We start from the raw sequence: 27,591 nt of genomic DNA on the forward strand, positions 1-27,591 counted from the left end.
CGTTTTTTTGTGATCCGATGATGCCACCATTGATTTACGAAAATCAACCGACCAAACCTTCATGTTGCCTAATATTCTTTTCTCTCCGGGAATATTCGTTTCTCTCCGGGAATATTCTTTTCTTGCACATACGCATTTTTTTTCTATTACATTTCTCGCACAATTCCCCCATCATTGATCAGAAAATCGTTTGTTTTTCAAAAAAATTCCAACATGTCGGATTCCTCAAATTTGATTGCCGCACGAAAATCGGCTGTTGCTGCAGCCCACTAATGGTGCGAAATTCGTCCGAATTTTTTTTTATACGATTTTTGAAAGAAAATTCTTTCGAAATTCGAACCGTGTATAGCCGCCTAAACTGTAATATTGGTTGTAGCTAGCTCAGGTTATATATTTCTGGTAGCTTTTATACTGTTATAAGCTTTGGTAGAATAGACCTCTAGTAATCAAGCTGCAGTAGTGTTTACTACATGATAAAGGTGGGTTTTTATTGCTTGTTTCATCAGAAAAAACAGTATCAAGCTTTACTAGCATCTGCAATTTTTCACTTAAAATGTTAACACCATTCTTTCCAATGGTGTTAAGTGGTTACCTTTTCCTGGCTGCCTTGGGATGTTCACACTTTGCTAATCCAACAAGGAGATTGTGGGGTTGATTTACTAAAGGCAAATGGACTGTGCACTTTGCAAGTGTAGTGTAGGAGAGTGGGTAGTAAAGGACCCATTCGTGTAGGAAGAAGTCGGGATGGGATGAGGGGCTTAATCGTATGGGGTCCTCTGTCTCCGGCGCGGAGGGAGGGGGGGGGAGGGGGGGATTTTTTTTTTTTTTTGTTTTTTTCTTCTGGGATGTTTTGGGTTAGGGAGGGGTCAAGTAGCGCATATATGAAAGAGCAAGGGAATAGAGGGGAGGTTGGCGTGGGGGGTTGATACAGTGGTATTAAGAAATGGAAAAATAAGCTAATGGCAAAAGGTGGTTTGGTATGAGAACAGAGGTAGGGGACTAAGGAGGCATGGTTGCGGTTTGTTTATTTTAAGTTGCTGTAGCCCCCATTGTTTCTCTGCCACACCTATATGAGTATTTTGTAGATTTATATATTTATGTTGATGTATCCACTGTACATGTTATGTTAACCTTCTGTGAATCTGATATATAAAGAAAAAGGAAATAAAGAATAAATATGAAAAAAAGAACTCTGCAAGGGTATTTGCTCCAGAGCTTAGTAAATGAGGCGAAGCTTCACTTTTTAAAGAATTCCCAATCACATGCATGGAAAAAAAATATAGCATTTTTGCTGGCACATGATTAGATAATAGAAGTCAGCAGAGCTTCCCCTCATTTACTAAGCTCTGGTGAAAATGCCCTTGTAGCATTCAACTGAACTTACAAAGTGCACAGTCTGTTTTCCTTTAGTAGATCAACCCCTAAGACTTCCTTGTAGTGTTTTTGCTGATTTTGCAGGCTTTATAACTCATACACCTCACAGTACCACTGCAGCCTTTAATAAAAATCAAAATCCACCAAGTGGTCTAAAGAGGATCTACCATTATATTTGTAATTTTACAGTTCTGACTCCTATGGGACAAAGTATGTGTAGTGTCTCTATGTGCTTTCTAATCCTTAAAAAGGAAGTAACCCCCCCCCCCCCCCCCGAAAAACGGAGTAAAAAAAAAAAACCTGCTAGAGAAAGGCATAATGAGCTAGTATGCATAGTATACTATCTCATTATGTGGCACTTACCTGAGAGCGAAGCCCCCGAAGTCCTCCTCGTTCCCCTCTGCCGCCGCCACCATGTCCCCTTGCATCTTCTTCCTGTTATCGGCGCTCCGGCGCTGTGACTGGCTGGAACGGCAATGACGTCACTCTTGCGCATGCGCGCAGGACAGGCAGGTCCCCATGCATGCACGGAAATACGGCATTAACCCCAATAATGCCATTCACAAAAATAGCACGCTCAGTGCGCCTGCGCCGTTGTCTACGGTGCGCATGCGCCGTAGACATCGGCGCCTGTCATTATTGTAAATATCTCATAAATCGTGCAGGTTTAGGAGATATTTTTGCACCTACAGGTAAGCCTTAATCTAGGCTTACCTGTAGGTGCAAGTTGTGTGGTTGGGTTTACAACCACTTTAAGCTGCATTCACACCTGGGTGATTATATACTTGAAGCAAAAAAAACGCTGGAGGAGAAAAAAAATCAATGATTCTCTATGGGGACTCCTGAAGCTCAAACAAGTTCTGGTGCTTTTTTTTGTCGCTCAACTAGGACTGATGGGTGTTTTTGGCACGTTTTGATGCACATTTTTGTGTGTTTTTATGCTTAAATTATTTTTTTTTTCAAATAAAATAGTAATAATATATGAATAAATAAACGTAAAATAAATACACAAATAACTAAAAATCATCATAAATAAGTAAAATAAATTAATAATATGTAATAATACAATAATAAATAATAATTAACCTTAAAAATGTTAAATACATTATTATACATTATTGTTAATAATAATAATAATAATAATAATAATAATAATTAATATTAATATTATTAATAATAATAATAATAATATTAATAATAATAAATAATACTAAAATAACAATAAACCCCAAATTCGAACAAAAAATACATTATTAATAATAAAAATAATAATACATTATTTTGTGTTACATAGTTAGTCAGGTTGAAAATAGACACACGTACATCTAGTTCAAACAATAATAAATAAATAAATAAATAAAATAGGGTGTTTAGTTATTTATTATTATTTTATATTTTTAAAGGGTAAGGGTTAAAGTTAAGGGTTATTTATTTATTGTTACTTAGTATTCATTTATTGAATGTGTTTATTTTTTATTTATGATTTTTATGTATTTGTGCATTTATTTTACATTTATTTGGTCATGTATTATTATTCATATAATAATAAATAGAAATAAAAGCTAATGGAAAAGTTAAAAAAGCTGTAATACCTAGCAACAAATGATGCAACAGATAATAGTTTTCTCTATTGGCTAATAAAAGCCAAAGCCTAAAAATGCTGCATACAAATGTGCAAGTCGCGCAAAAACACAATGTAAGCGTTTAAAAGATGCTATGTGGCTGATTCAAAAACAGCCTTAAAGGAGACAGGCTGATTCATACCTACAACTTATCCTGGTTTTAAAGCGGAGGTTCACCCAAAAATCAACTTTCTGTCACTAGATCCAGCATACTGCTGACATCTGCAGTATGCTGAATTTTTAATTTTTTTTTGTACTTATCGTTTTAGCGTTTCTTTTCCGGCTCCGAGCGGGGAATCCTTCGTGGAGTAGGCGTTCCTAAATCAAGCGCAGTTGAATGACGGGCTTGGATAGCGCGTCACGCCATCCGGAAATAGCCGACGTGACTCTCGGCTGCTTACGGCGCTATACGGCGCCTGCCGTGTAGAGCTGACTGCGCAGGCGCCATAAATTGCCGAGAGTCACGTCGGCTATTTTCGGAAGGTGTGACGCGCTATCCAAGCCCGTCAATCAACTGCGCTTGCTTTAGGAACGCCTATACCCGGAAGGATACGCCGCTCGGTGCCGGAGAAGAAAGACAGTACAAAAAAAATAATAATCCAGCATACTGCAGATGTCAGCAGTATGCTGGATCTAGTGACAGAAAGTTGATTTTTGTGTGAACCCCCGCTTTAAACACTTTCCCGAGATAAGCAATGGCAAGAGGAATGTTCAGGGAGAGGAGATGTGTCATCCTCTGCATTCCTCCTGCCATTGCACTACAAGGGGGGGCAGGTCATACCTCATAACAGGACAAAGAACTACATGTACTTTGTCGCATAGGAGACAGAACAGTAGAGTAAAGAAAATATGACGGACCTTCTTTAAAGCGTTTGTTACCCCAAAACTTCATATTTCTGATATGTGCCTGCTGTACCATGTACTTGTATGAGAAAGTATCCTGTTCTCTTTGTATTGCTTCCTTTATGTGAAATCTCTGTCCCTCTGCTGTATTATTAAAAACTAACTACGCTAATAAGCAGGAGAGCACAGCATGGTCAGTTCTCTAGCTTTGCTGGGAACTCAGCCTGCTCTTCTCCAATGATCAGACTTGCATTGACATGTCCCCTCTGCACAGCCATTCACTGGGAAGCTCAGTGTGCTGCTGCTTCTCCCCCCAGCTCTTATGCAGCTGAGAAAAGAGAGAATGTGATCACTTATAAAAAAAGAGCAAAAGGGTATTTAGAATGTTTTTACAGAAATTGTATTCCTTTCATTTATATTTTAAACTGAATGAGTTGTTTTACAAGGTGATCATTTACAATCACTTTAACTCTCCAGCAAAAACTGAAGAGTAAGACTAGGACAGCCGCACTCCAAAAAACGTTCCTTTTTAATAAAAATTGGTCACAAACATGACATGTCACAGCAAAAATTAGGAAAAGTAAGCAGATGCGTTTCACACAGTGCTTAATCATAGCATAATCAGCTATGATTAAGCACTGTGTGACAGTGTGAAACGCGTCAGAAATTTTCCTAATTTTTGCTGTGACATGTCATTTTTGTGACCAATTTTTATTAAAAAGGAACGTTTTTTGGAATGCGGCTGTCCTAGTCTTCCTCTTCAGTTTTTGCATGTTATTGCATTGCTGGCACCCTGGGTTTTGGATCTGGTGAGAGAATTCTTTGGTCTATCTGAGCGGTCACCCTTTTTCTCAACTCTCCAGCATCTTTCAAATTTTAACCCCTTGGCACCAAGTGTGCGCATATATTCGGCCTCGGCTTTAGGGGGTTATACCGTGATGACGCCCACAGCTGCATTTTAGAGCGTGTGGTCGGCTTTCCAGGGATAACAACCGATTCGGCAAAAAGCTGCTCGGCTGTTATACCGGAGGAGTGGGAGGGGACATCCCCCCTCCCGCTGCATCTCACCGCTCTTACCGAGCCTCTTGTCCCCCCGGGAGACCCGATCCATGAACCGCTATTTCTGGCATCTAGAGACAGACTGGCACGAAGCCAGAATTGGCTTTGTTCCAGTCTCCTGTATGTAAACACGGAAGCGGCGTCACAACGTCACTTCCGGTTTACTCGGCTCCCAATAACGCCGGTTTTAAAGAAAAAATACAGTATTCAGAATTGCCATTTTTGGTGATCTGAATACTTTAAAGTGCAAAGGAGGGGTTTGAGGTCTTTTAGACCCTCGATTCCTCTATAAAGTGTACCTGTCACCACCTATTACTGTCACAAGGGATGTTTACATTCCTTGTGACAGCAATAAAAGTGATCAAAAATATATATTTTAAAACAATGTAAAAAAAAAAGAAGAAAAAAAGACCTCCTCTGTAACTCTAACCTGATAACTAATATTTTTTGTAAGTAAGTGTCATAAGTGTTGCCTATGGAGATTTTTAGGTACCGTAGTTTGTCACCATTCCACGAGTGTGCGCAATTTTAAAGCATGGCATGTTAGGTATTTATTAACTCGGCGTAACATCATCTTTCACATTATACAAAAAAAAATGGCTAATTTTACTGTTCTTTGTTTTTTTTATTCATGAAAGTGTCTTTTTCCCCAAATAATTGCATCATTTTGTTGCAAAAAATATTTTTTTTAGCTTGTAACAAATGTCAGAAATAGGCTTAGTCATGAAAGTGATAATATATATACTGTGTATGTGTGTGTATATATATATATATATATATATATATATATATATATATATATATAATGTGTTTTTAGCTGGCTTAGCATTTTTTTGGGGGCATTGGTATCTAGAGAATCACTTATAAACACAGTTTGAAATATTTGTTACCAGCTCTAACATTGTTTCATAATTAGTAACCAGAAGGAGTGCCAGCTTGTCTACAATAATGGTAACTGCTAAATACCTGTTTTGGTTTTCCACGTTCCTTGTTAGAGAATGGTTGCAATGTATGTTGCCTAATGGGAGATGTGTTGAGCCTCCGGTGGCTGTGAACTAGAGCCATAAAACAGCTGTGATTGTTTAAACTCATTAAATCTTCTTTCCATGTTAAGATGTTATCCTTATCTAGCGCAATGCTAATCACTATTCCACCAAGTAACTTGTGTTTTATTTTTGTAGATATTATAACAGATGGTGCAATTGAAGAACAGGACACAAATCACGAAACTGAACATTACGCCTCTTCAGACAGTTTAGAGGTTTGTCCTTCATCACAAAAATTTATTCTCAGCGCCATCAGAAATGAATCAAGGTATGTTCACTGTAAAATGTAAGTACTGCTTTGCAAAAAAGAAGTAATTGCAGCACACTTAGCTATTGATGTACAGATTCTTACCAGATTTGCTTTCTCATTTGAGCATAATTACAAAATCTGTTGAATATAACTTCTTGACTTGAGTATGTGAATAAATCACTCACATACTTTCTGTCGATAAACCATTTTGGAACTTATTGAATGGATAAAATAATATTTCCTATTTGTATTTGCTTTAGATTGGTGACCATTTCATCTTTTTTTATATGGGAGTGCTTGGGCATGTGCCATCATAGCTGCAATTATTTTTCTCCTACAACAAAAATATATATAAAATACTTTTTTTTAAAAGTCATAATTTAAAGCTGAGAAAAACTATTTCAGTCGTTTATTGCTTGGGGAAGTAGCGGCCTGTCCATTAGGAGCACAGGGGCGACGCAATCCATGCACCCGGCCCCTAATCTCCAAGCAGGGCTTTTTTTTTAACCACTTAAGGACCAAGCCTCTTTTTCAGATATGCTGTTTACAAGTTAAAAACATTTTTTTTCCTAGAAAATTACTTATTACCCCCAAACATTATAAAAAAAATTCTAACTACCTAGAGAATAAAATGGCGGTCATTGCAATACTTTATGTCACACCGTATTTGGGCAGCGGTCTTACAAACACACTTTTTTTGGAAATAAGACAACAGTAAAGTTAGCCCAATTTTTTTGTTATATTGTGGAAGATAATGTTACGGCAAGTAAATTGATACCCAACATGTCACGCTTCAGAATTGCGCCCACTCGTGGATTGGCGACAAACTTTTACCCTTAAAAATCTCCTTAAAAAATTCTACAGGTTGCTTGTTTTGAGTTACTTAGGAGGTCTAGGGATAGAATTATTACTCTCGCTCTAACGATTGTGGCCATACCTCACGTGTGTGGTTTGAACACCGTTTTCATGTGCTCACGTATGCATTCGCTTTTTCGTGCAAGCTCGTCGGGATGGGGCACTTTAATTTTTTATTTTTTACACAATTTAAAAAAACAAATCAATTTGGGTTACTTTTATTCCTATTACAAGGAATGTAAACATCCCTTGTAATAGAAAACGCATGACAGGTCCTCTTAAATATGAGATCTGGGTTCAGAAAGACCTTAGAGCTCATATTTACACTAAAATTCAGTAAAAATACATTTGTCATTTGAAAAAGAGTTATGGGCGGTAGTGAAGTTTTGAGGTCGCTTCCGCCCTGCTATGGTATGGTATGGAGACCGGTCTCACTAGTCTCCATTCCCAGCCACAGCAAAGACCCGATTGCCTCCACCGCTGCCTACGGCTCCGGTAAGTGGCAGGGGGCCCCTCTCCCGCCGTCAATAACGGTGACCTTGTGGCAAATCTGCCGCAAAGACGACCATTATCGTAAACCGAACCGCTCACTAAAGAGATGGATACCTGGGTTATGGCAGCTAGCTGCTGCCATAACAGAGATATCCATCTTCAAAGTGCCAACGTATATATACAGTGGGAGATCCGGAAGTGGTTAAGCATGTGATTAGAGCAGGAGGCTCTAATTGGCTTCAAAAAGGGTGGGTAGAGCACTGCGCCCCGAGCCCACCCACTTGTGTGACAGTAGCAAATTAATATTTGCTAATGTCTTCCGGTTTCTCCTCCCGGCCAATCAGGAAGCGGCTCCTGAGACCAGATTGGCCGAGAGTCTTAGATCGGCCAGGAGGAGAATCTGCCAGCTGCAGTCTCTCCTAGAGCCCTACCCCAGATGGATTCGGCAGTGCAACCCATCTTGTCCTCCTCCCTGCACCTTGCTGTTTAAGGTAAGGAGGCCATGGATCGCACAGGGGGGTGGTGGTAGTGCGAGGATCGGCGCCTATTGAGCCCCGGGGGGTGGTGTGTAGTGCTGGATCGACGGATCGCCAATGTGATGTTTGACCACCAGCCGCCACTGGTTTGGGGTCTTTATTGTGGAGACTTTTTCAACCAAGTTGCTTTGTGCTTTTGTGCCTGTCTTTAACCACTTGCTTACTGGGCACATAAACCCCCTTCGTTCCCAGGCGAAATTTCAGCTTCCGGCACTGCGTCGCTTTAACTGACAATTGCGCGGTCGTGCGACGTGACTCGCAAACAAAATTGCCGTCCTTTTTTCCCCACAAATAGAGCTTTCTTTTGGTGGTATTTGATCACCTCTGCGGTATTTTATTTTTTATTTTTTTGTTTTATGTCATGTGACAGTTTGACAGATGGGGACTGATAGGTGGCACTGATATGTGGCACTTATGGGCACTGACTGGTGACAGGTGCTGATGGGCACTAATAGGTGGCACTGACAGGTGGCTGGCACTGATAGATGGCACTTGTGGGCACTGATAGATGTCACTGATTGCACTGATAGGTGTCCCTTATGGGCACTGATAGATGGCACTGATTGCACTGATAGGTGGCATTGTGGGCACTGATAGATGGCACTGATTGCACTGATAAGTGGCACTGGTAGATGGCACTGATTGTACTGCATCAGTGCAATCAGTGGCATCTATCAGTGCCCACAAGTACCACCTATCAGTGTAATCAGTGCCATCTACCAGTGCCACCCGATGGTGCCATCTATCAGTTCCACTTGATTGCACTGATAGGTGGTTGGCTCTGAAATGCTGCGAAAAATGACACAGGATTAAAAAAAAAAAAACAATGCTGCAACACCCATCTTGGTACACCCTGAACTTGGCTGCAGTAAGCAGCAGCAGACATCTTGTTACACCCAGCCCATATAGCTCGACGTGTTTTTGTAAAAAAAAAAAAAAAAAAACGCAATAAACGACTGGTTTGCGCAAAAGTTATAGCGCCTACAAATGGGGAACAGAATTATGATTTTTTTTATTATTTTTTTTTTTACTAGTAATGGCGGCGATCTGCGATTTTTATTGGGACTGGGATATTGCGGCGGACGTATCGGACACTTTTGACACAAATTTGGCGCCATTCACATTTATACAGCGATCAGTGCTATAAAAATGCACTAATTACTGTATAAATGTGACTGGCAGGGAAGGGGTTAACACTAGGGGGTGAGGAAGGGGTTAACTGTGTAGCCTGGGTGTGTTCTAACTGTGTGGGGGGAGGGGGGTGACTGGGGGAGGTGACCGATGCTGTGTCTCTATGTACAAGAGACACAGATCGGTCTCCTCTCTCCCTAACAGCACGTGGAGCTCTGTGTTTACACACAGAGCTCCACGTCCCTGCTGTCACCTGCCGTGTCACCGACGATCGTGTGTACCCGGCGGACATCGCGGCTGCCAGGTACACGCATCGGATCTTCGGCGATGCGCCGGGACAGTTTTTACCCGCCGCGCGCCACCCAGTGGCGCGCGCGGGTAATGCACATAAAAGGCCATGTTTAAACGGCCACTTGGCACTTGAGAGCCGCGCTGCGGACGTATTTTGTCTATAGCGCGGATCTAAAGTGGTTAAAAGTTTTCATTCATTTAGGTCTAAATCATGGTATACATAGCAGTAGTTAGTCACAATTAACTGGACTTGTTTTGTAAAGTTGAATACATTTCACCACCGATCCAGGTGGCTTCATTAGTTCTAGGAAGTGTCAGGGACATACCCCAGCATTTATACCAATGTGGCATAGGTGCTATTTGTTAAAGTTACATACTGTAGCTGAAGCTGTAAATTGTTGTCAGATAAGCAGGGTAAAAATGTTACAATGGCATTATATGTGAATGGTGGATGATGTTAAAGTTCCCAACTCCTGTTTAGGGAGCTGAACATTGGCTTCTTATTTTCCAGTGAATTAAATTCAAAATACTAACATACAAAGCCATTCACATCTCCGAGCTATATCACCAAACTTGTCTCCAAATATCACTCAAACTGTCCATTCTGCTCCTCTCAAGACCTCCTGCTATGGAACTCCCCTCTCTCCTCCTCCCATGCTCGTCTCCATCACTTCACCAGAGCCTCTCTCCCATCCTCTGGAACCAGTGCTGGGACAAGGTCACACGGTGCCCAGGGCGAAGATGAAAAACTGTGCCCCCCCCCCTGGGAAAAGCTACAGCAATGGGATCTTTACTTATGCATCAGTGACAGTGCATTAACCCCCTTCCTGCTGCATATTACCAATACCATTGATAATTAAACAAACTCCCCTCAGAGACTGTAGACATGATATAAGACATGAGATGGTCAGAGACTGAGAAAATCATACTAAAGATGGTCAGAGACTGCAGACATGATACAAGAGATCAATGCAGTCTCACCAGTGCCCCTAATCGCAGCCTCACGGTGCCCATCAATGCCACCTCACTGTGCCCATCAATGCCACCTCACTGTGCCCATCAATGCCGCCTCACTGTGACCACAAATGCCACCTCCCTGTGACCATCAATGCCGCCTCCTTGTGACCATCAATGCCGCCTCCCTGTGACCATCAATGCCGCCTCCCTGTGACCATCAATGCCGCCTCCCTGTGACCATCAATGCCGCCTCACTGTGACCATCAATGCCGCTTCACTGTGACCATCAATGCCGCCTCACTGTGACCATCAATGCCGCCTCACTGTGACCATCAATGCCGCCTCCCTGTGCCCATCACAGCCTCTCTGTGTCCATCAATACAGCCTCCCTGTGACCAATAATAGCAGCCTTACTGTGCCCATCGCAGCCTCTCTGTGTCCATCAATACAGCCTCACTTTGCCTATGACTACAGTCAAACTCACCATAGCCTGCCCTGGCTGGATCACACATCTCCTGCAGCAGCAGCACCGTCACATTGCTGGGCCTGTGTCCGTGTTCGGCGGCATTGTAACAAGGTCCCGCCCCCCTAGACCGGCTTTACTTCAATCTGCTACCACATGAGCTGGTCTAGGGGGGCGGGACCGGCACCGCAGAACACACACGCAAACTCAGCTCCCTAACACCCTAACACACAGCGCCGGTCAGGAGACCGGCGCTGTTTGACAAACAAGAGGGGGAGGAGGAGGTGGGAGCGCACCTGCAGCCACAGATCAAGTCAGCCCCGTCGCCCCAGGACAGGCGGCCTGTAGCGTGGCCTCTACTGCGCCCCCTTCCTCCAGTAAATGGTCCCGCCCAGGGCACCCGTCCCTTCTGCCCACCCCTTGTACCGGCCCTGTCTGGAACTCTCTATCTTGATCTGTCCAGCTATCTCTTACTCTGGCTACCTTTTGGCGATCCTTGAAAACTCATCTCTTCATGGAAGCCTATCATGCCTCCAACTAATCTTTTATCACTTCCATCCGCTCATCCCCCACAGTTACAACCTTCTGTACCACTTGGCCCACCCTAGTAGATTGTAAGCTCTTATGAGTAGGGCCGTCTTAACCCTGTTGTATTTTATTGCAATGTAATGCCCCGTACACATGATCGGAATTTCCGATGGAAAAAGTCAGACAGACTTTTTCAGAAACTCTGACCATGTGTATGGCCCATTGAACTTTTTTCATCAGAATTTCCGAGGAATTCTGTTGCAGTTTAGATAGAGAACATGTCGGAATTCCGATGTGATTTGGGCAGTCACCGTGTGTATGGGGCATAACTGTACTGTCTTCCTTTTACATTGTAAAGAGCTGCGTAATCTGTTGGCGCTATATAAATCATGTATAATATTAATAGCTGCTTCAGGATGATGCTGTTTATTTATTTCATATTTTTTGCAAACCAGATGCTTTCTTTGTCCAAATATGTACTCCTCACAGTCCTCAAAAGAATGTCCTATTTTCTTAAGCTGCACCTGTATCCAGACTATGGGCATTAAAGTATTTACTAGGGTTGTGCCGATACCACTTTTTTAAGACCGAGTACAAGTAACCGATACTTTTTTCCAAGTACTCACCCATACCGATTCCCGATACTTTTGTTTTATGTCATGTGACAGTTTGACAGATGGGGACTGATAGGTGGCACTGATATGTGGCACTTATGGGCACTGACTGGTGACTGGTGCTGATGGGCACTAATAGGTGGCACTGACAGGTGGCTGGCACTGATAGATGGCATTTGTGGGCACTGATAGATGTCACTGATTGCACTGATAGGTGTCCCTTATGGGCACTGATAGATGGCACTGATTGCACTGATAGGTGGCATTGTGGGCACTGATAGATGGCACTGATTGCACTGATAAGTGGCACTGGTAGATGGCACTGATTGTACTGCATCAGTGCAATCAGTGGCATCTATCAGTGCCCACAAGTACCACCTATCAGTGTAATCAGTGCCATCTACCAGTGCCACCCGATGGTGCCATCTATCAGTTCCACTTGATTGCACTGATAGGTGGCACTTGTGGGCACTGATAGGTGGTTGGCTCTGAAATGCTGCGAAAAATGACACAGGATTAAAAAAAATAAAAAAAAACAATGCTGCAACACCCATCTTGGTACACCCTGAACTTGGCTGCAGTAAGCAGCAGCAGACATCTTGTTACACCCAGCCCATATAGCTCGGGCTGGGTGTACAAGATGTCTGCTGCTGCTTACTGCAGCCAAGTTCAGGGTGTACCAAGATGGGCCTAAGGACGTTTAGCCGCTGACGAATGAAGGCTTATGAAATTGTTCTTATTTAGTTCAACTGTGCTCTAATTTAATATGCTGAATGTGCAAATGACTGTAACCTCTGTCAAAGTAAAAGCATACACATAAAAGTAAAAAATAAAACGCTAATTTTACTTGCCGAGGACTGCTCTGCTGTCCGTCCTGCTCTCCGCCCACTCTCCGCCCCTCTCAGCGCATTCTCATCCCACTCTCCGCCCACTCTCGCCCCTCAGCACGTTCTCAGGCCGCCCTCCGCCCACTCTCCGCCCCTCTCAGCACGTTCTTATCCCGCTCTCCCCCCACTCTCTGCCCCTCAGCACGTTCTCAGCCTACTCTCCGCCCACTCTCCGCCCCTCAGCACGTTTTTCAGGCCACTCTCTGCCCCCTCTCAGCCCTCCTCTCCACCCGCTCGTCACAAAAAAAAAGTATTGGGACAACCCTAGTATTTACACTCACTTAACAATTAGTAGACATGTGCAGAGTGAAAAAAATGTTTAGTTTTTGTTTCGATTTGTTGTGTACATAAATAAATTTAGTTAAATTAGTTTCATTTGTTTAATTTGTTTTTGGGATTTGTTTTTGTTTATTCGTTTTAAAATCGATTCAAAACGTTTTCTAATACATTTTAAAATAGTTTTCGAATCAATTTCGAATAGTTTTTGAATTTGAAACATTTTCAAATTTGAAAAGTTTTTGAATTAGAATAGTTTTCCAATTTACAAAAAGAATAAAATAGAAAAGAAAAAAAAAAGCAATAGAATAGAATTATTGTTTTCTATTCTATTCCTTGATTTCCTATTCAATTTTTTTCTCTTTGCAAATTGGAAAACTATTTGAATAGTTTTTGAATTTGAAAACGATTTGAATTAAAAAAAAAATCGATTTAATTTGAATTTGAAAACTATTCAAATTTGAAAAGTATTTGAAAAGTATTTGAAAACAATAACAATTTTATTATTTTGGATTTGTTTAAATACGGTACTATTCTAATTCAGAAATTTGGAAACATCTGAATTTCCGAATAACGAAAATTTGTCCGAATTTTAATTCAGAATGAAATGAACCGCACATGTCTAATGCCGCGTACACACAGTCGGAAATTCCGACATGAAAAGTCAGATGTGAGCTTTTGAAAATTCTGACCGTGTGTAGGCTCCAATGGAATTTTTCTGTCGGAATTTCCGCTAAGAAAAAATTGAGAGCTGGTTCTCAAATTTTCCCACAGGAAAAGTTCTTGTCGGAAATTACGATTCCGATCGTCTGTATGCAATTCCGAAAGGAGAAAAATCCTACGCATGCTCGGAATCAATTCGACTCATGCTCGGAAGCATTGAACTTAATTTGTCTCGGCATTGTATTGTATGTCACCGCGTTGTTGGCGGTCGGAATTTGGTGTGACCGTGTGTATGCAACACAAGTTAGAGCCAATATTCCGTCGGAAGAAATTCCATGTTTTTCTTGTCGAAAATTTTGATCGTGTGTACGCGGCATTACAATTAGCAAACTGTTTAAAACCAGCCAACACTGGCTTGTAAAAATAACCCAAAATGCCCCCAGCGCAAACCTCAATGTTTTAATCAATATAAAAATTAAATATATACAAAACCATAAATTATTAAAAAAAACTGTCCTGCCGTTGGGATTGACTAGTGTACCACACACAAAACAAACACCATTATCGTAATAACTAAAAATGAGTTGTTATATTCCGTGCTAAGGTAATAAATGTGTGTCTGCTGTCTACCCCCAAAAAATTCCACCTGGTGGAATTAGTGAGAAAAAGTATGGAGAAAAGGGAATGAGAACATTTGGGGTGGGGGACTTTGAATGAATGAATGAATGAATGAATGAAAAACTTATATAGCGCGGCACATGCGAACTGAATCGCCTCTGGGCGCTTGATGTTTCGTGTCTCATGACATCAAAAGAGCAGAGTTTTAATCTGTCTTCTGAAAGTCAGGTGGTTTTCCTCCAACCGAACGCTGGTTGGTAAAGCGTTCCATAGTCTCGGACCTTGAAAAGCAAACCTTCTTTCTCCTTTGGACTTGTATTTGGTTTTTGGCACCTTGACCAGATTTTGGTCAGTGGATCGCAGAACGCGATTAGAATTGTGAGGTTCTATCTTGTCGCAAAGATATTGCGGCGCCTTCCCATGGATGCACTTATGTGTCAGGCAGAGTGCTTTAAATACAATTCTGTCTTTTACTGGCAACCAGTGAAGGGTTCTCAGCGAAGGTGAGATTGATTCCCATGTCCTTTTCCCAGTCACCAGTCTGGCGGCCGTATTCTGTACGACTTGCAGACAAGCGATTTGGTACTTTGGGAGCCCGAGGTAAAGGGCATTTGCATAGTCCAGTCTGGAATTCACGATTGTTCCCACCACGACTGCTACGTCTTCTTTGGGGATAAATGGAATAAGTCTGCGTAGTAGGCGCAACAAATGGTGCGATCCGCTGACTACTGACCCTATTTGTGCGTCCATTGTCATGAAGGTGTCAAAAATGACTCCTAGACTTTTGACTTTGGAGCTAGGGGTGATGCTTTGGCCCAGAATGGGCGGCAGTGTCCAGGTTGTTGCCAGTTGACTCTTTCGGCTGGCGTGAAACATAAGAAGTTCTGTTTTGGAACTGTTGAGTTTAAGATAACTCTTAGTCATCCAGTTTTCTATCGAAGAGAGACATTTCTCTAAACTGAGATGATAATCCTTTTTGTTGCAGATGCGAAAATACAATTGCGTATCGTCTGCATAAGAGTGATAAAGTAGTTCTTGGCTACTGATAATATCAAAGAGAGGGCGAAGATAGATGTTGAACAGTACCGGTGACAGGGGGGATCCTTGGGGGACTCCACATGGCACCGTGCGTTTTTCCGACGTGAAAGATCCCAGTTTCACTGTTTGTGATCGGTTTTCAAGAAAGGAGGAAAACCATGGTAAATCACCTTCTGCGATTCTGGCTACCTCGGCCAGTCGCATCAGTAACATTTTGTGGTCTACTGTGTCAAAGGCTGCGCTTAGGTCTAGCAGAACCAGGAGACAGGATTCTCCCTCGTCTGCGGCCTCGAGGGCATCGTCCCATATTTTGAGTAAGGCCGTTTCTGTCCCGTGTCCGGGACGGAAACCTGATTGAAATGGATCGAGTAGATTGTGGGTATCCAGATGCTGTTGCAGCCGTTGTACCACTATTTTCTCCATTATCTTGGAGAGAATATTTAGGCCTGTTATGGGGCGGCGGTGAGTTGGGTCCTTGGGATCCAAGTTAGGTTTTTTCAAGATGGGCTGGATTGTGCCCTCTTTCAGCAGGGATGGCACTATGCCTTCCTTAAATGACTGATTTATAAGCTGTGTGATGGGAGGCGCCAGAATGTTGGCGCATTCCTTCAGCAGCTTGGTGGGAATGATGTCATTGGGTGCTGTGCTGTTCCGCAACGCACCAATGATATTTTTGGTGGTATCGATGGAGATGGGTTCCAGAGTGAACTTAGTTGATTGTAGAAGGTTTCTGTTGGTGTTTTGTAGTTGATTGAAGAGGGGGCTGAGGGGGGTATTATTTTGCAGAATACTTACCCGGATTCTTTCGATTTTGTCGATGAAGAAATCCGATAGTTCATTACAGAACTCTTGGGTGTCTGAATTGGGGACTTCAAGACATCCCGGATTCATGGTCTGGCATGGACTGGCATGCAACCCAATAGAACACCTTTGGGATGAATAAGAGTGGAGACTGCGAGCCAGACCTTCTTGTCCACATCATTGCCTGACCTCACAAATGTGTTTCTGGAAGAATGGTCAAACATTCCCATAGACACTCCTAAACCTTGTGGACAACCTTCTCAGATCAAGATCTCCGTGTTCTGTTTGTATTAATCCTTTAAATCTTAATTTTCTTTTACATGAAAAATTAATAAAAATACAGATAATCTTAAACTGCTTACAGGCATACCCCACTTTTAAGTACACAATGGGACCAGAGCATGTATGTAAAACGAAAATGTACTTAAAGTGGAGTTCCACCCATTTTTTTATGTTTGTCTGTGCTGCATGCTCTAATCTCATAGTGTTCAGAATGGACAATTTTTATTTAATTTGTTGCTTGTAAATACCTTTATTTTGTAGTCCTTCATTACTTCCTCCTCCTTATTAGCCTAGGCTATTTGCAAGGGTTTCTGGGATAGGCATCATGTTTCCCAGTAGTCCTTGCAAACCTGACTGAAACCTATTACATTTCTTGTGCACTGAGCATGTGCTAGATATGCAAAGCTGAAATCCAGGAAGTCATACAGTCTGGCTTCATGATGCCCACACTTAAGATGGCCACGGTCTATTTCTAGATTATAAACTAAATCTAAATGCTGTAACAACCTAACAAAACGGACCTTAGTTTACAGACTAACTTTACTAGAATACATTAAGCTTGTGTATTACAGGGGTATTTATATTTAAAAAGTGAAATTGTGGGTGGAACTCCCCTTTAAAGTGAAACAATATCTTTTTTAACTTCTAGGGTGTAGTGGGGAGTCAGGGACTGTAGTTAAGGTCTCAGGGGCTGTAGTGGGGGTGTCAGGGGCACACTGGAACAGGGTGGGCTATGCTCTCTGAGCTTAAGCTCCTTCTACTGCGGCTGCAAAATGTCTGTACAGTACTTGTAAGGCACTTTACATACACTTGCAGGTATGTCCTTACTCGCGAGTGTATGTAAAGTGAGTGTACTTAAAGCGGGGTATGCCTGTACAGTACAGGCCTACTTTGTAGTTTGAATGACAGCAAAATACTGGCCTACATTATAATTTGAAATGAAAGCAAGGCCTGCTTATTAGTTAGACCCCCACCCTCTGAAATGTAAAAATAGCGCATTCTAAATAAACAATACATACAATGGGAGAACATTTTATTATTAAACTTTACACACCTACTTCTGTCTTCATTTGGTCTTTATGAGCGTGATGTCATCGGCCATCTGGTAAGATCCTGAAAAGATGAGAATCCCACATCTCACTAAATGATGCTCTGGCACAATGCATTTTGGGGTCCTTGGCTATCTCAGGATCTTCTCAAAAGACTGTTAAGTCTCATACACACGATCGGACTTCCAACAGACTTTTCCATGGATTTTGCTCCGAATGGGCATTGTCTGTGAACTTGGTATGCATACACACGGTAGGACTTTTTCAGCCAACAAACACAAACATAGTGACGTAATAGACGTACTACATGTTTTTTTTTTTTGCTATTTACCGCCACCCTTTGGGCAACTTCTGCTATTGTTGTCTGATCTTTAGCATTGGTTCTGAGCATGCGTGTTTGTACTTTGGACTTGTGTACACTGATCGGATTAGCCGACATAGGACATTTGTTGCCAGAAAGTTTGCCTGTTCACACAGTGAACATTTGTCCGATGAAACAGCGAAAAAGTTTGTCCGATGAACCGTACACACGGTCGGATTGTCTGCAAAAATAGGTCTGTCGGAGGTTTGTTGTCAAAAAGTTTGATTGTGTGTGCGGGCCTTTAGATATCCTCATCTAGGTGCTGCAGGCCCTCGGCTTATACTCGAGCTCCGTAATAGATGAGAGGACGAGAAGACGTCCGTGATAGGCAGAACACTGAACACAGTGTCTGCTGGGAAACTGAGTGTTCCGTCTATCACGGAATTGTGCAAGAATAGGACCGGATGAGCATAGGGTGAGGGCTGCTAGTGCCGACTAGAAGCCCTCACCCTATGCTTATCCGGTCCCATTCTTGCATCATTTATTCTGGATGATGGCACTTATTGTATTTTATAATTTATCAGTTTCAATTGAGGCCATACTCAAAAACTTTGCTATCACGGAACAGGACAAGGAGGGGGTGTGACTTTTTAACACTGCACGCCCACCGTCTGAATATGCATGTCACGGAAAATCAGGTACACAGACTGGCACAGTGAGGTCAGGCTGCAATGGGCACAGTGAAGTCAGGCTGTAATGGGCACAGTGAGGTGAGGCATGCAATGGGCACAGTGAGGCGTGCAAATGGGCACAGTGAGGCATGCAAATGGGCACAGTGAAGCTGCAAATGGGCATTGTTGACCCTCTTTTCTACTTACAGTAGCTGCTACATTCTCACCCTAGGCGTATACTCGAGTCAATACGTTTTCCCATTTTTTTGTGGTAAAATTAGGTGCCTTGGCTTATATTCGGGTCAGCTTATACTCGAGTATATACGTTACTTTATAATCGGTTACAACAAGCATTTTTTTCTTCCTTTTGGGATAAAGGTTTTACATAAAGAAATACAACTGATCCTTGTAAGCACCGCTTCCTGTGTTGAATGCTTTGTCTCATTTGTGTAAACTGATACATCTGGAAGAAAGCTTTTTCTTTTGAAAAACAACACTTACTGGCTGGTTTACCAGAAGAAAATAGAAGAAAGAAAGCTTAAAAAAGAAAACAAATGCAGTGATCACATCTAATTCACAAGCTGCAATATCATGAGGTTGATTTACTGAAACTGCAGAGTGGAAAATCTGGTGCAGCTCTGCATAGAAATCGACCAGCTTCCAAGTTTTATTGTCACAGGTTGAGGCCTGATTCACACCTATGCAGGTATGTTTTTCAATACACATTTTTGATCCATTGAAGTCTATGGAACCAAAAACCAGAAAAGAATCCCTGGTTCTTTCTATAAAATGCATAGATGAGAACGTGACCAATGGGAAACCATGTTAAATGGACTGTACTGTGTTTCTGCAAAACTGGAAATGCACTTATATAATGCATAGGTGTGAACCAGGCCGTACTGAATAAACTGAAGTTAGAAGCTGATTGGCTGCCATGCAGCTCTGCACCAAATTTTGCACTCTCCAGTTTTAGTAAATCAACCCGAATAAATGTGTGCTTTTGGGTTTAATACAACTTTAACTACTAGTACAAATGAAATAAAGGTTTGGAAACTATATTTGCTGCTTGCAGTAACTGCCGATATTACATGTAGATTTACCATGTTTATCTTTTCTTGGGCAATGATTAATGTTATTAGTATACTATCTTTGACTTAATTATTCTATTGTGATTGATTTCCTATTCATGATCCCTGGAAGTCATTGAGGGTCAAAAGCTAAATACGGCCAGAAGTCAAAAAAGCAGAAGCCTGTTATAGCCTCATATAATCCCCCTGAGGTGCTGTGTCACTGATAGCTGTAATAATTATATGCATTAAAATAAGCCCATAATAAAGGTTACATGAAGCTTATAAATTCCTGAGAATGTCGTTTATGTAAGGAAAAAATATCAATAAGGAAGCGATCAATACAGCCATAACATGTTAACATCGTGTTTTCTTTTCTGATAGGAAACCATACTAGCCATGAAACACATTTTGTGTAATTAGTGTTTTCAATATGATAGCATTATGCTGTTTAGCAATACGTTTAGTTTTTTCTTTTCTTTTTGCAGTAGTTTGTTTAAGGGTTTGTAAAGGAATTTTTTTTTATCTTAATAGCTTCCTTTACCTTAATGCAGTGCTGTTTTCATGTCCTCTATGTTCGTTTTTGCTCTCAAGTTGCTGTAATTCTTCTCTGATCTCCACACTTCCTGGTTGTCTGTTTCCTGATAACCACAGTGCTGGGAGCTTTCTCTCTGTGGTCACTAACTTCAAGGAGGTGTGATTACAGTGTGTCTAAAACCCCTCAGCACCAATCAGTTTCATTTTCCAAACCATCACTGCCCTGTGTTGGCTCTGTGGCTCTATACAGCGGAGAGGCAGGAAACAACATGCAAAAACAAAACTAGAAACTACAGGTACATTATATGATTGATTTTTGTAGCGCCGGGTTACTTCCAAGTACCGGTGCTGTCGAAATTTAAGGGGTAATCAGAGTGTAAGGACTCTGATTTCAATTGCAATGTTTAAGTGGGGTCTCTGTCTCAGCTTGGCTGTGCTGTGAGCTTGTTCTGTCGCTTCTGGGGTGCTGATGCAGCCCCAGGATGACAGGTGGCAGCAGTGGAGTCAAGGTTTGGGTGCTTTTCCCCAGCAGCCTGTCGGGAGGGGTTTTCCTTGCTGTGCATGCTGGGGGAGGGTATTTATGGGACAGACGCCATTGGTCTGGGTCTTCTTCCAGTGTGGCACCCACCTTTAGGGTGACCACATCATGGCCCCCAGCGTGGGGGCTTGTCCGGGATCGGCTGTTACCTCGAACAACCAAATTCAGAAGTTTATGCCATCATGGATGTAAGGAATTGTTGTGGTGTTGGACTGTGCTGGTGAGGAGAGAGTTAACGTCAGGTAGTTAAAGTCTGGGCGCACGTGCAATGGAGTGACGTGTGCCTGCATGTGCCCAGGAAAGAACTAAAAGTGGGAGTAGTTACCCACCCATGCGTGAGACGTAGGGTGAGTTTGGCGCCAAAGGACAGAGTGATTGCCCGCCCATGGGAGAGACACATGCGGACATGTCTGTGCCAGCAACGCCATTTGGGAGTCTGCGATCCCCGATACCTGTGCTGGGAGTTAACGCGATGTCTGCTACTGCTGGAGTACCCCTGACGGATATGGGGATTTGAATGCGGACCCAGGGGAGGTTCGTTCTGTTTTCCAGCAATGGCGTGGAGGACTTTGGACTGTCCTGTCCTCGCTGTTCGGAGCTGGCCGTCCGGATTTTGCCTTTTGCCCGGTGCAAGAAGTTCCGGGATTACTTGTTCCAGGTGGATCCACCGACTGAATCTCCCTGCGAGTACAAGGTGGACTGGATTACTGGGACAGTGACTGTGGAGGAAGAGGCCCCATGGCCGGAACCTTCTTCCACTGCTGTGATCGCTGATCCGGAGATAGTGACTGTCTCGTCTACACTGACTTTGCCATCGGCTGCTACCCGGATCGTGTCACCAGAGGTAAGCGATGCTGAAGACAAGAAGTGTGTGCCAGTTATAAAAGTGGATGCCGCAATGGAGACAGCGGTTACTGATGTGGTTTCTCTTTGGGACGCCATTGGAAAGATGGGCCCTGTCCAAGTCTCTCATGGTTGTGGAAGAGGCCTGCCCATCTGCAAACAGGATCAGGTCAGTACTCTAGTGAGAGAGAGAGTGTATTTGCCTGCCGAAGAGTATGACACTTCTGACCTGTACTCATCGTCCGATGCTGGGGATGATAAGTGGTTTGAGCCGGAGTTCCCTGAGTCACAGTGGGGTAAAAACTCCCGGGCTTGAAAACCACACAAACATAAGAAACGCTCTGGGGATGCCAAGCCATGGGCAAATGTTCCGCAGTTGACATGGGGAGTTGAAGTGCCAAGCACCAGTGTTACAGAGTTTAACCCCACTCTTGCTGCCCTGCCTGTATTGAAGAGAGCGCCTGATGCTATTGTCCTGCTTGGACTTAAACATCCTCGTAAAGAAAGACCAGATCCTACACCACAATAGCAATATGTGTATTCCAGAAAGTTTAACCATCAGCAGATAAAGATACTCCTAACACCTGGTGTTAACGCTTCAATCATCCCGGACCCATGGTTGTTATGGTGTCAGGATGATTGAAGCGCATTATTTCTATTATTACATTGTAATATAAAATTAAATAGTTAAAGCGGTGGTTCACCCTTAGAGGGCATTTTTTAGGCTTAGATTCCTGCTCGTTTTTACTAGGGGAATCGGCTATTTGTTTTAAAATATGAGCATTACTTACCTGTTTACGAGATGCATCCTCTCCGTCGCTTCCGGGTATGGGCTGCGGGAATGGGCGTTCCTTCTTGATTGACAGTCTTCCGAGAGGCTTCCGACGGTCGCATCCATCGCGTCACGATTTTCCGAAAGAAGCCGAACGTCGGTGCGCAGGCGCAGTATAGAGCCGCACCGATGTTCGGCTTCTTTCGGCTACGAGTGACGCGATGGATGCGACCGTCGGAAGCCTCTCGGAAGACTGTCACTCAAGAAGGAACGCCCGCTCCCGAAGACCCATACCAGGAAGCGACGGAAGAAGATGCAGCTCGAAAACGGGTAAGTACGGATCATATTTTAATACAAATAGCCGATTCCCCTAGACCGAACGAGCAAGAAGCTAAGGGGAAAAAAAAAAAAAAAAAAGAAATGGTTGAACTCCCGCTTTAATCTCACCATAATTCAGAATCAGTGGGAGCCCTGAACGTGTCACTTGCCACCAGTGGCGGCCCGTCCATAGGGACGCACGGGCGCCGCCCCCCCTCCCGCAGTCACAAAAAAAAACAAAAAAAACGGGCCCTTTAAGAACTTTTATTCGGCTAAAATGTCACTTTGACATTTTAACCGCAGTTCTGGCGGCCGTCTATAGAGGGCGCTGCAGCGCCACCCCCTCTCGCAAATAACACACATTCGTGCATAAATGCACGAATGTATGTTATTGTTGGTTGCCAGCTGCCTGGTCTATTCATATAACCGGACATGGGTCGCCGGTTACCCGAATAGCGGCAGCTGGTTGGCTGAGGGGAACTGCCTATCAAAGCAATCGGATCTGATAGGCTTTTCCAGTACCGCCCTCCGGCTCTCGGATGTCTATACTCGGGGCGCAGGCAATCTGCGTTCCTTGCATAAGACTGACGGCCGTTTCAGCCAATCAGGTTCCCGGATTCTGGTTATCAGGAACCTGATTGGCTGAAGCTTCACCACGGCGGCAGAAGACATCAAGGGAGGACATGGAAGCTTCAGGTAAGTGCTTTTCTCTTATCGTCCATGGACGGACACAGCTCCTTAAATCTTGACAAGTGGGTTATGTTCCCTGTTTACAGGAGAGGACTAGGCAGAAACATGTTAAATAGTTAAATACATGTTACATTAACAGAGTTGAACAGCCCCGCCCAGGGGGCGGTCCCTCCAGACATAACCCTCCTCACTGCAACTTGCAGCCTCAGTTTCGTTCTGCCTAGCAAAGGAGAAGGACGTATGGCTCCCTTTGGGCCCAGCGCCCTGAGGAGAAATTTTATTTTATTTTACTTTACTTTTTCTTGAAGAATCTTCTTTCAACTGTCGGCTGAGAGACAGGCTGAATAATATAGATCCTTGTAGTCTACTCAGTCCGACCAGCAAGCGTGGGCACACCTTTGCAAAGAGGCTTGGTCTGCCACGCCATACCCCATGACTCCTGGGGTGGCCGGTGAGCTTTGCTCCGAGGTCCACATATGACTGGGCTGTGGTGTTGTCTCACTCACAGTGGACCGGGCCGACAGCTACCTCCATTGCGGTTGTAGGTCTGTCAGGAATGCGTCAGCGAGTCCTCGCTCGGACGGGTAAGTACAGTACCTCCTGCTTCGGTGGGTTGGTACGGCTGGGCATTCCTGGGGTTCGGGGGTCCCTTCCCCTTACTTCCCTGCTCCTTTCCCTTGCTGCATTGCTAACATTGCCGCTGTCAGGGGGGAGGGGGCCTTCCTGAGGGGACTGTGTTATCTGGCCTGTGTTTTTTCTTTTTTGTATTGGGCTTTCCTGTGAGGTAAAAAGCCCTGTGATGAGCACAGATGTTTGATTATACTTCAGCAGACGCTGACTGATTGGTGACACCTGTAACGGTTTTGCTTTTTATGCTGTATCTGTGTCTTATCCTTAAATAAAACAGCCCTAGGAGGCTTTTCCTGTTTAAACACAGGTCCCTGCAAAGTTACCTCACGGTTCTTTTCCTCACAGGCAGCGCTGGGCAGTCTCCTCCTGAGGGGGTCTCCTGGTTACCCCTGGTCAGCGCAGCAAGTGGGTGAGAGGCCCTGAATAGGGCTCTAGGAGCTTTTGTCTATTTGTATGGACAGGTGTGCATATTATACATACACACTATGTAAATATTGGAGTCAGTATCTGGGTCCTTCCCCACATGCTGGTGGTGGCAGCAGGTGTTAGCACCTGGGATTCCCACAGAGTTTTTATTGTTAGTCCTGGACACAGTTTGTGCCAGGGTGGGGGTGGACTGCGGGCGGGCGGTAAAAGAGTGCCCCCTTCCCCCGTTATCCCCTGGGGAATGCTCTGTTATGGAGCCATGGACCAGGTACCTAGTTAAAAAAAAAAAAAAAAAAAAAAAGGCAGAATAAGGCATTTATGGGTGCGCTTTTTACTGCTGCAAGGGACTCTCCTAAGCTGCATAGTGCAGCTGGGTTTCCGCCGAGGGCTCGATCTTTTTTTTGGATCACACAAATCAGACCGCTGTGTAGGTTTTTTCCTTCTGTGCCCTTCTTTGATAATTTCTGAGATGCGGAATGAGAAAAGCCACTGAGGGCTTTTGTAGTCCCTTACCGCCGGGCGGGAACCCCCGCTTGTATGGATCTGACTGATAGAAGATCCGAAGTACTGACCCGTTCCATGTTTGCCATGCTGGGGTCTGGCTTGCGGCCTATTGTGGCCACTACACTGGGGTCTCAGTGGTCGCTGGCACTATTTTTTGGGAGGTTTTTCAATTACATTGAAAACTCCCATTGGCGCCCATTTTGTCGTAGCCACGCTATGGCGCAGCTTACATTGTGCTGGCCATTTTCCTGTGGCCGCGTTCTGAACACTCGGCGGCCATCTTGGAGTAGTCCTGACCCCTAGTGCTGTATACAACTCACAGAGTGAGCATTTTGCACCAGACAGTGGAAGAGCACCGACTCTCTCCTGAGGTTATTAGCCTAGCGGACCAGCTGGTCCAGGGCCTCATATAGGTCTGTGATGCTTCATTGAATGCTGCGCCCTTGTTATCCAGGGCGTCTGTTTCAGAATGGTTTTATGCACACGGTGGTGTAGTGCTTAACTCTATTACTTAGCAGAAAAAGAGTCATTGGTTCGAATCTGCACACTGACGCCAATCTGCCTGGAGCTTGCATTGTCGCTCCCTGTGTCTGCGTGGGTTTCCTCCGGGTACTCCGGTTTCCTCCAAAGACATGTGTGCATACACCTACATAATATACATACACACTATGTGTGTGTATTATTTAGGGGCAACCCTCCCAGGCCGTCAAAGGCCCAGCTGGGGGACTAATCTGTCCCTGGGTGCATAAGCCGATCACGCCGGCACCCAAATCCTGCCAATGTATATAGCCTTCCCTCCCTGTCTCTAGGTGGGAGGGGCGGCTTGCAGGTTCACAATTCAGTGAAACCTCCCTGCTCTCCGACTAGTGGGTCTGCGAGGTGGTCTCTTCGGAGTACTAGATAGGGTTTCCTCCTATCCACAGAACAAAGTTCTGTCCTTGTGTCTTCCCCTCCCGGCCCGTCAGTCTGCCTTGGGCAGTGTGGGATTTGCTAAGCTGCAAGGTAATTTTACCTTTCCTGCAGGACGAGAGTTTTGAGGTTTTCTATGGGCCTGAGGCCCTAAATACCTTTGTGAACGTCGGGTAGTTCCGCATGGAATCCATTTGTTCGGTGGTAGCTGCGCTTCATCCGGGGATGTCCTGACGTCCTCGGACATCAGGGACGCATACATGCATGTCCCGTTTTGCACATGTCACAGTGTTTTTTTCTGTGCTTCGTGATGAGAGAAGGGTCTCTGTCAGCCTGTGGCCCTCCCTTTTGATCTGGCGTCAGCACCATGGGTTTTCAGCTAGGAGCTCGCACTTATTTGAATTTTGTTGGGACAGCGAGGCTTTGCCTCATTGGCTACTTTGACGACTTTCTTCTGAGAGCAGCTTCTGTCTCCGACCTAGTGGATGGGTTATTCCCATTCAGACCCTCCGAAGATTCGGGTGGATGTTAAACGTTTAGGCCAGAAAGTGTAGCTCAGTGGCAGCAAGCCTGCCCTCCATGTGTGCGACCCAGGGTTCAAATTATGGGCATGCTAGGTTCCGACTCAGCGTTGGAGTATCTAGTGTTGATCCAGACTCCTCAGTGGCAAAGGTCCTTCTTCCCCTGGAGAAATTGGAGACTCTTCAGTCTGCGGTGAAGGTATTGGCATCACGCAATCGGTCTTCTCTCCGGGCGCCTGCTGGTTCGGGGTCTGTGGGTAGCCTCCTTCAAGGTGGTACTGTATGCCCAGTTCCACACCCTGGTTTTCCAGTGGAACTACTGTCCAGGTGGTAAAAATCTCTTGTCTCTGAAATCATTAGATTCCTGTGCGCCACCTAGTCAGAGTCTCTCTGAGTTGGTGACAGAGATTCCCGACTCTTCGGTCCGGGAAGTTGTTCCTTCCTTCCAGTGGTCGGTGTTTACGACGGATGCCAGCTCACGGGTTGTGAACCTGGAGGTTCACAAAACTGGGGGGTCCAGTCGGCCCTGAGTCGCTGGACTTGCGTGGACCTATGACCACACCTCCTTGAATGTGTCTGGTCTCGGTAGCTACCCAGGGTCGGGCCTGGCTAGTGCCTGGTGGGAGACCGCCTGGGAATACCAGGTGCTGTCTACTGTTCATTGTCCTACTATTTTAGGCGATCAGGCTATGCCTCTCCTTGTGGTCGACCAATCTGGTTTCAGCCGGACAACGCCACGGCCGTGGCTTCAGTCTACCATCAGGTATGCCGGCAGGCGGACTACTGGAGTCGCCAGATGCTGGACCAGGGCGACTGGTCTTTGTGCTTGGGGTGTTTCGGCTCCCTTGCAGGAGGTGAGCCTCACATGGTATGGATCTCCTGGCAGCTTGTCTCCGCCGCAAGGGTGTCAAAGTTAGTGGCCAGGTCTAGTGATCTTGTACAGACGCGTCAGTCGTGCTGGTGGCCCTGTGTTGTCTGTATCGGGGATTTTTTGCCATTCCTCCATGGTAGTTGCTTCCTCGGCCGCTCCACAGAGTGGATGCTGAGGAGATCCCGATGATTCTAATCGCTCCAGATTAATCTCGGCGTCCTTGGTACGCTGATATCGGGCACCTGGTAGCGGAGGCACCCTGGCGATTGCCAGGGCAGGAGGTTCCTGTCTCAAGGTCCCATACTTCCTCCTGTGGTA

The 27,591-nt window shown here is 44.4% G+C and overlaps 1 protein-coding gene across 1 annotated transcript in view; it reads left to right on the top strand.

Annotated features, from left to right (window-relative positions):
- Positions 1 to 27,591, top strand: part of LOC120931361 (protein unc-13 homolog B-like) — a 292,922-nt gene that overhangs the window by 86,862 nt on the left and 178,469 nt on the right. The window contains exon 6 of the mRNA XM_040342718.1: positions 6,080 to 6,212. Coding sequence (XP_040198652.1) covers positions 6,080 to 6,212 — 133 coding nt within the window. The remainder of the gene's footprint in view (positions 1 to 6,079; positions 6,213 to 27,591) is intronic.

This window comes from Rana temporaria, chromosome 3, assembly GCF_905171775.1.
Source record: "Rana temporaria chromosome 3, aRanTem1.1, whole genome shotgun sequence".
Taxonomy (NCBI): Eukaryota; Metazoa; Chordata; class Amphibia; order Anura; family Ranidae; genus Rana; species Rana temporaria.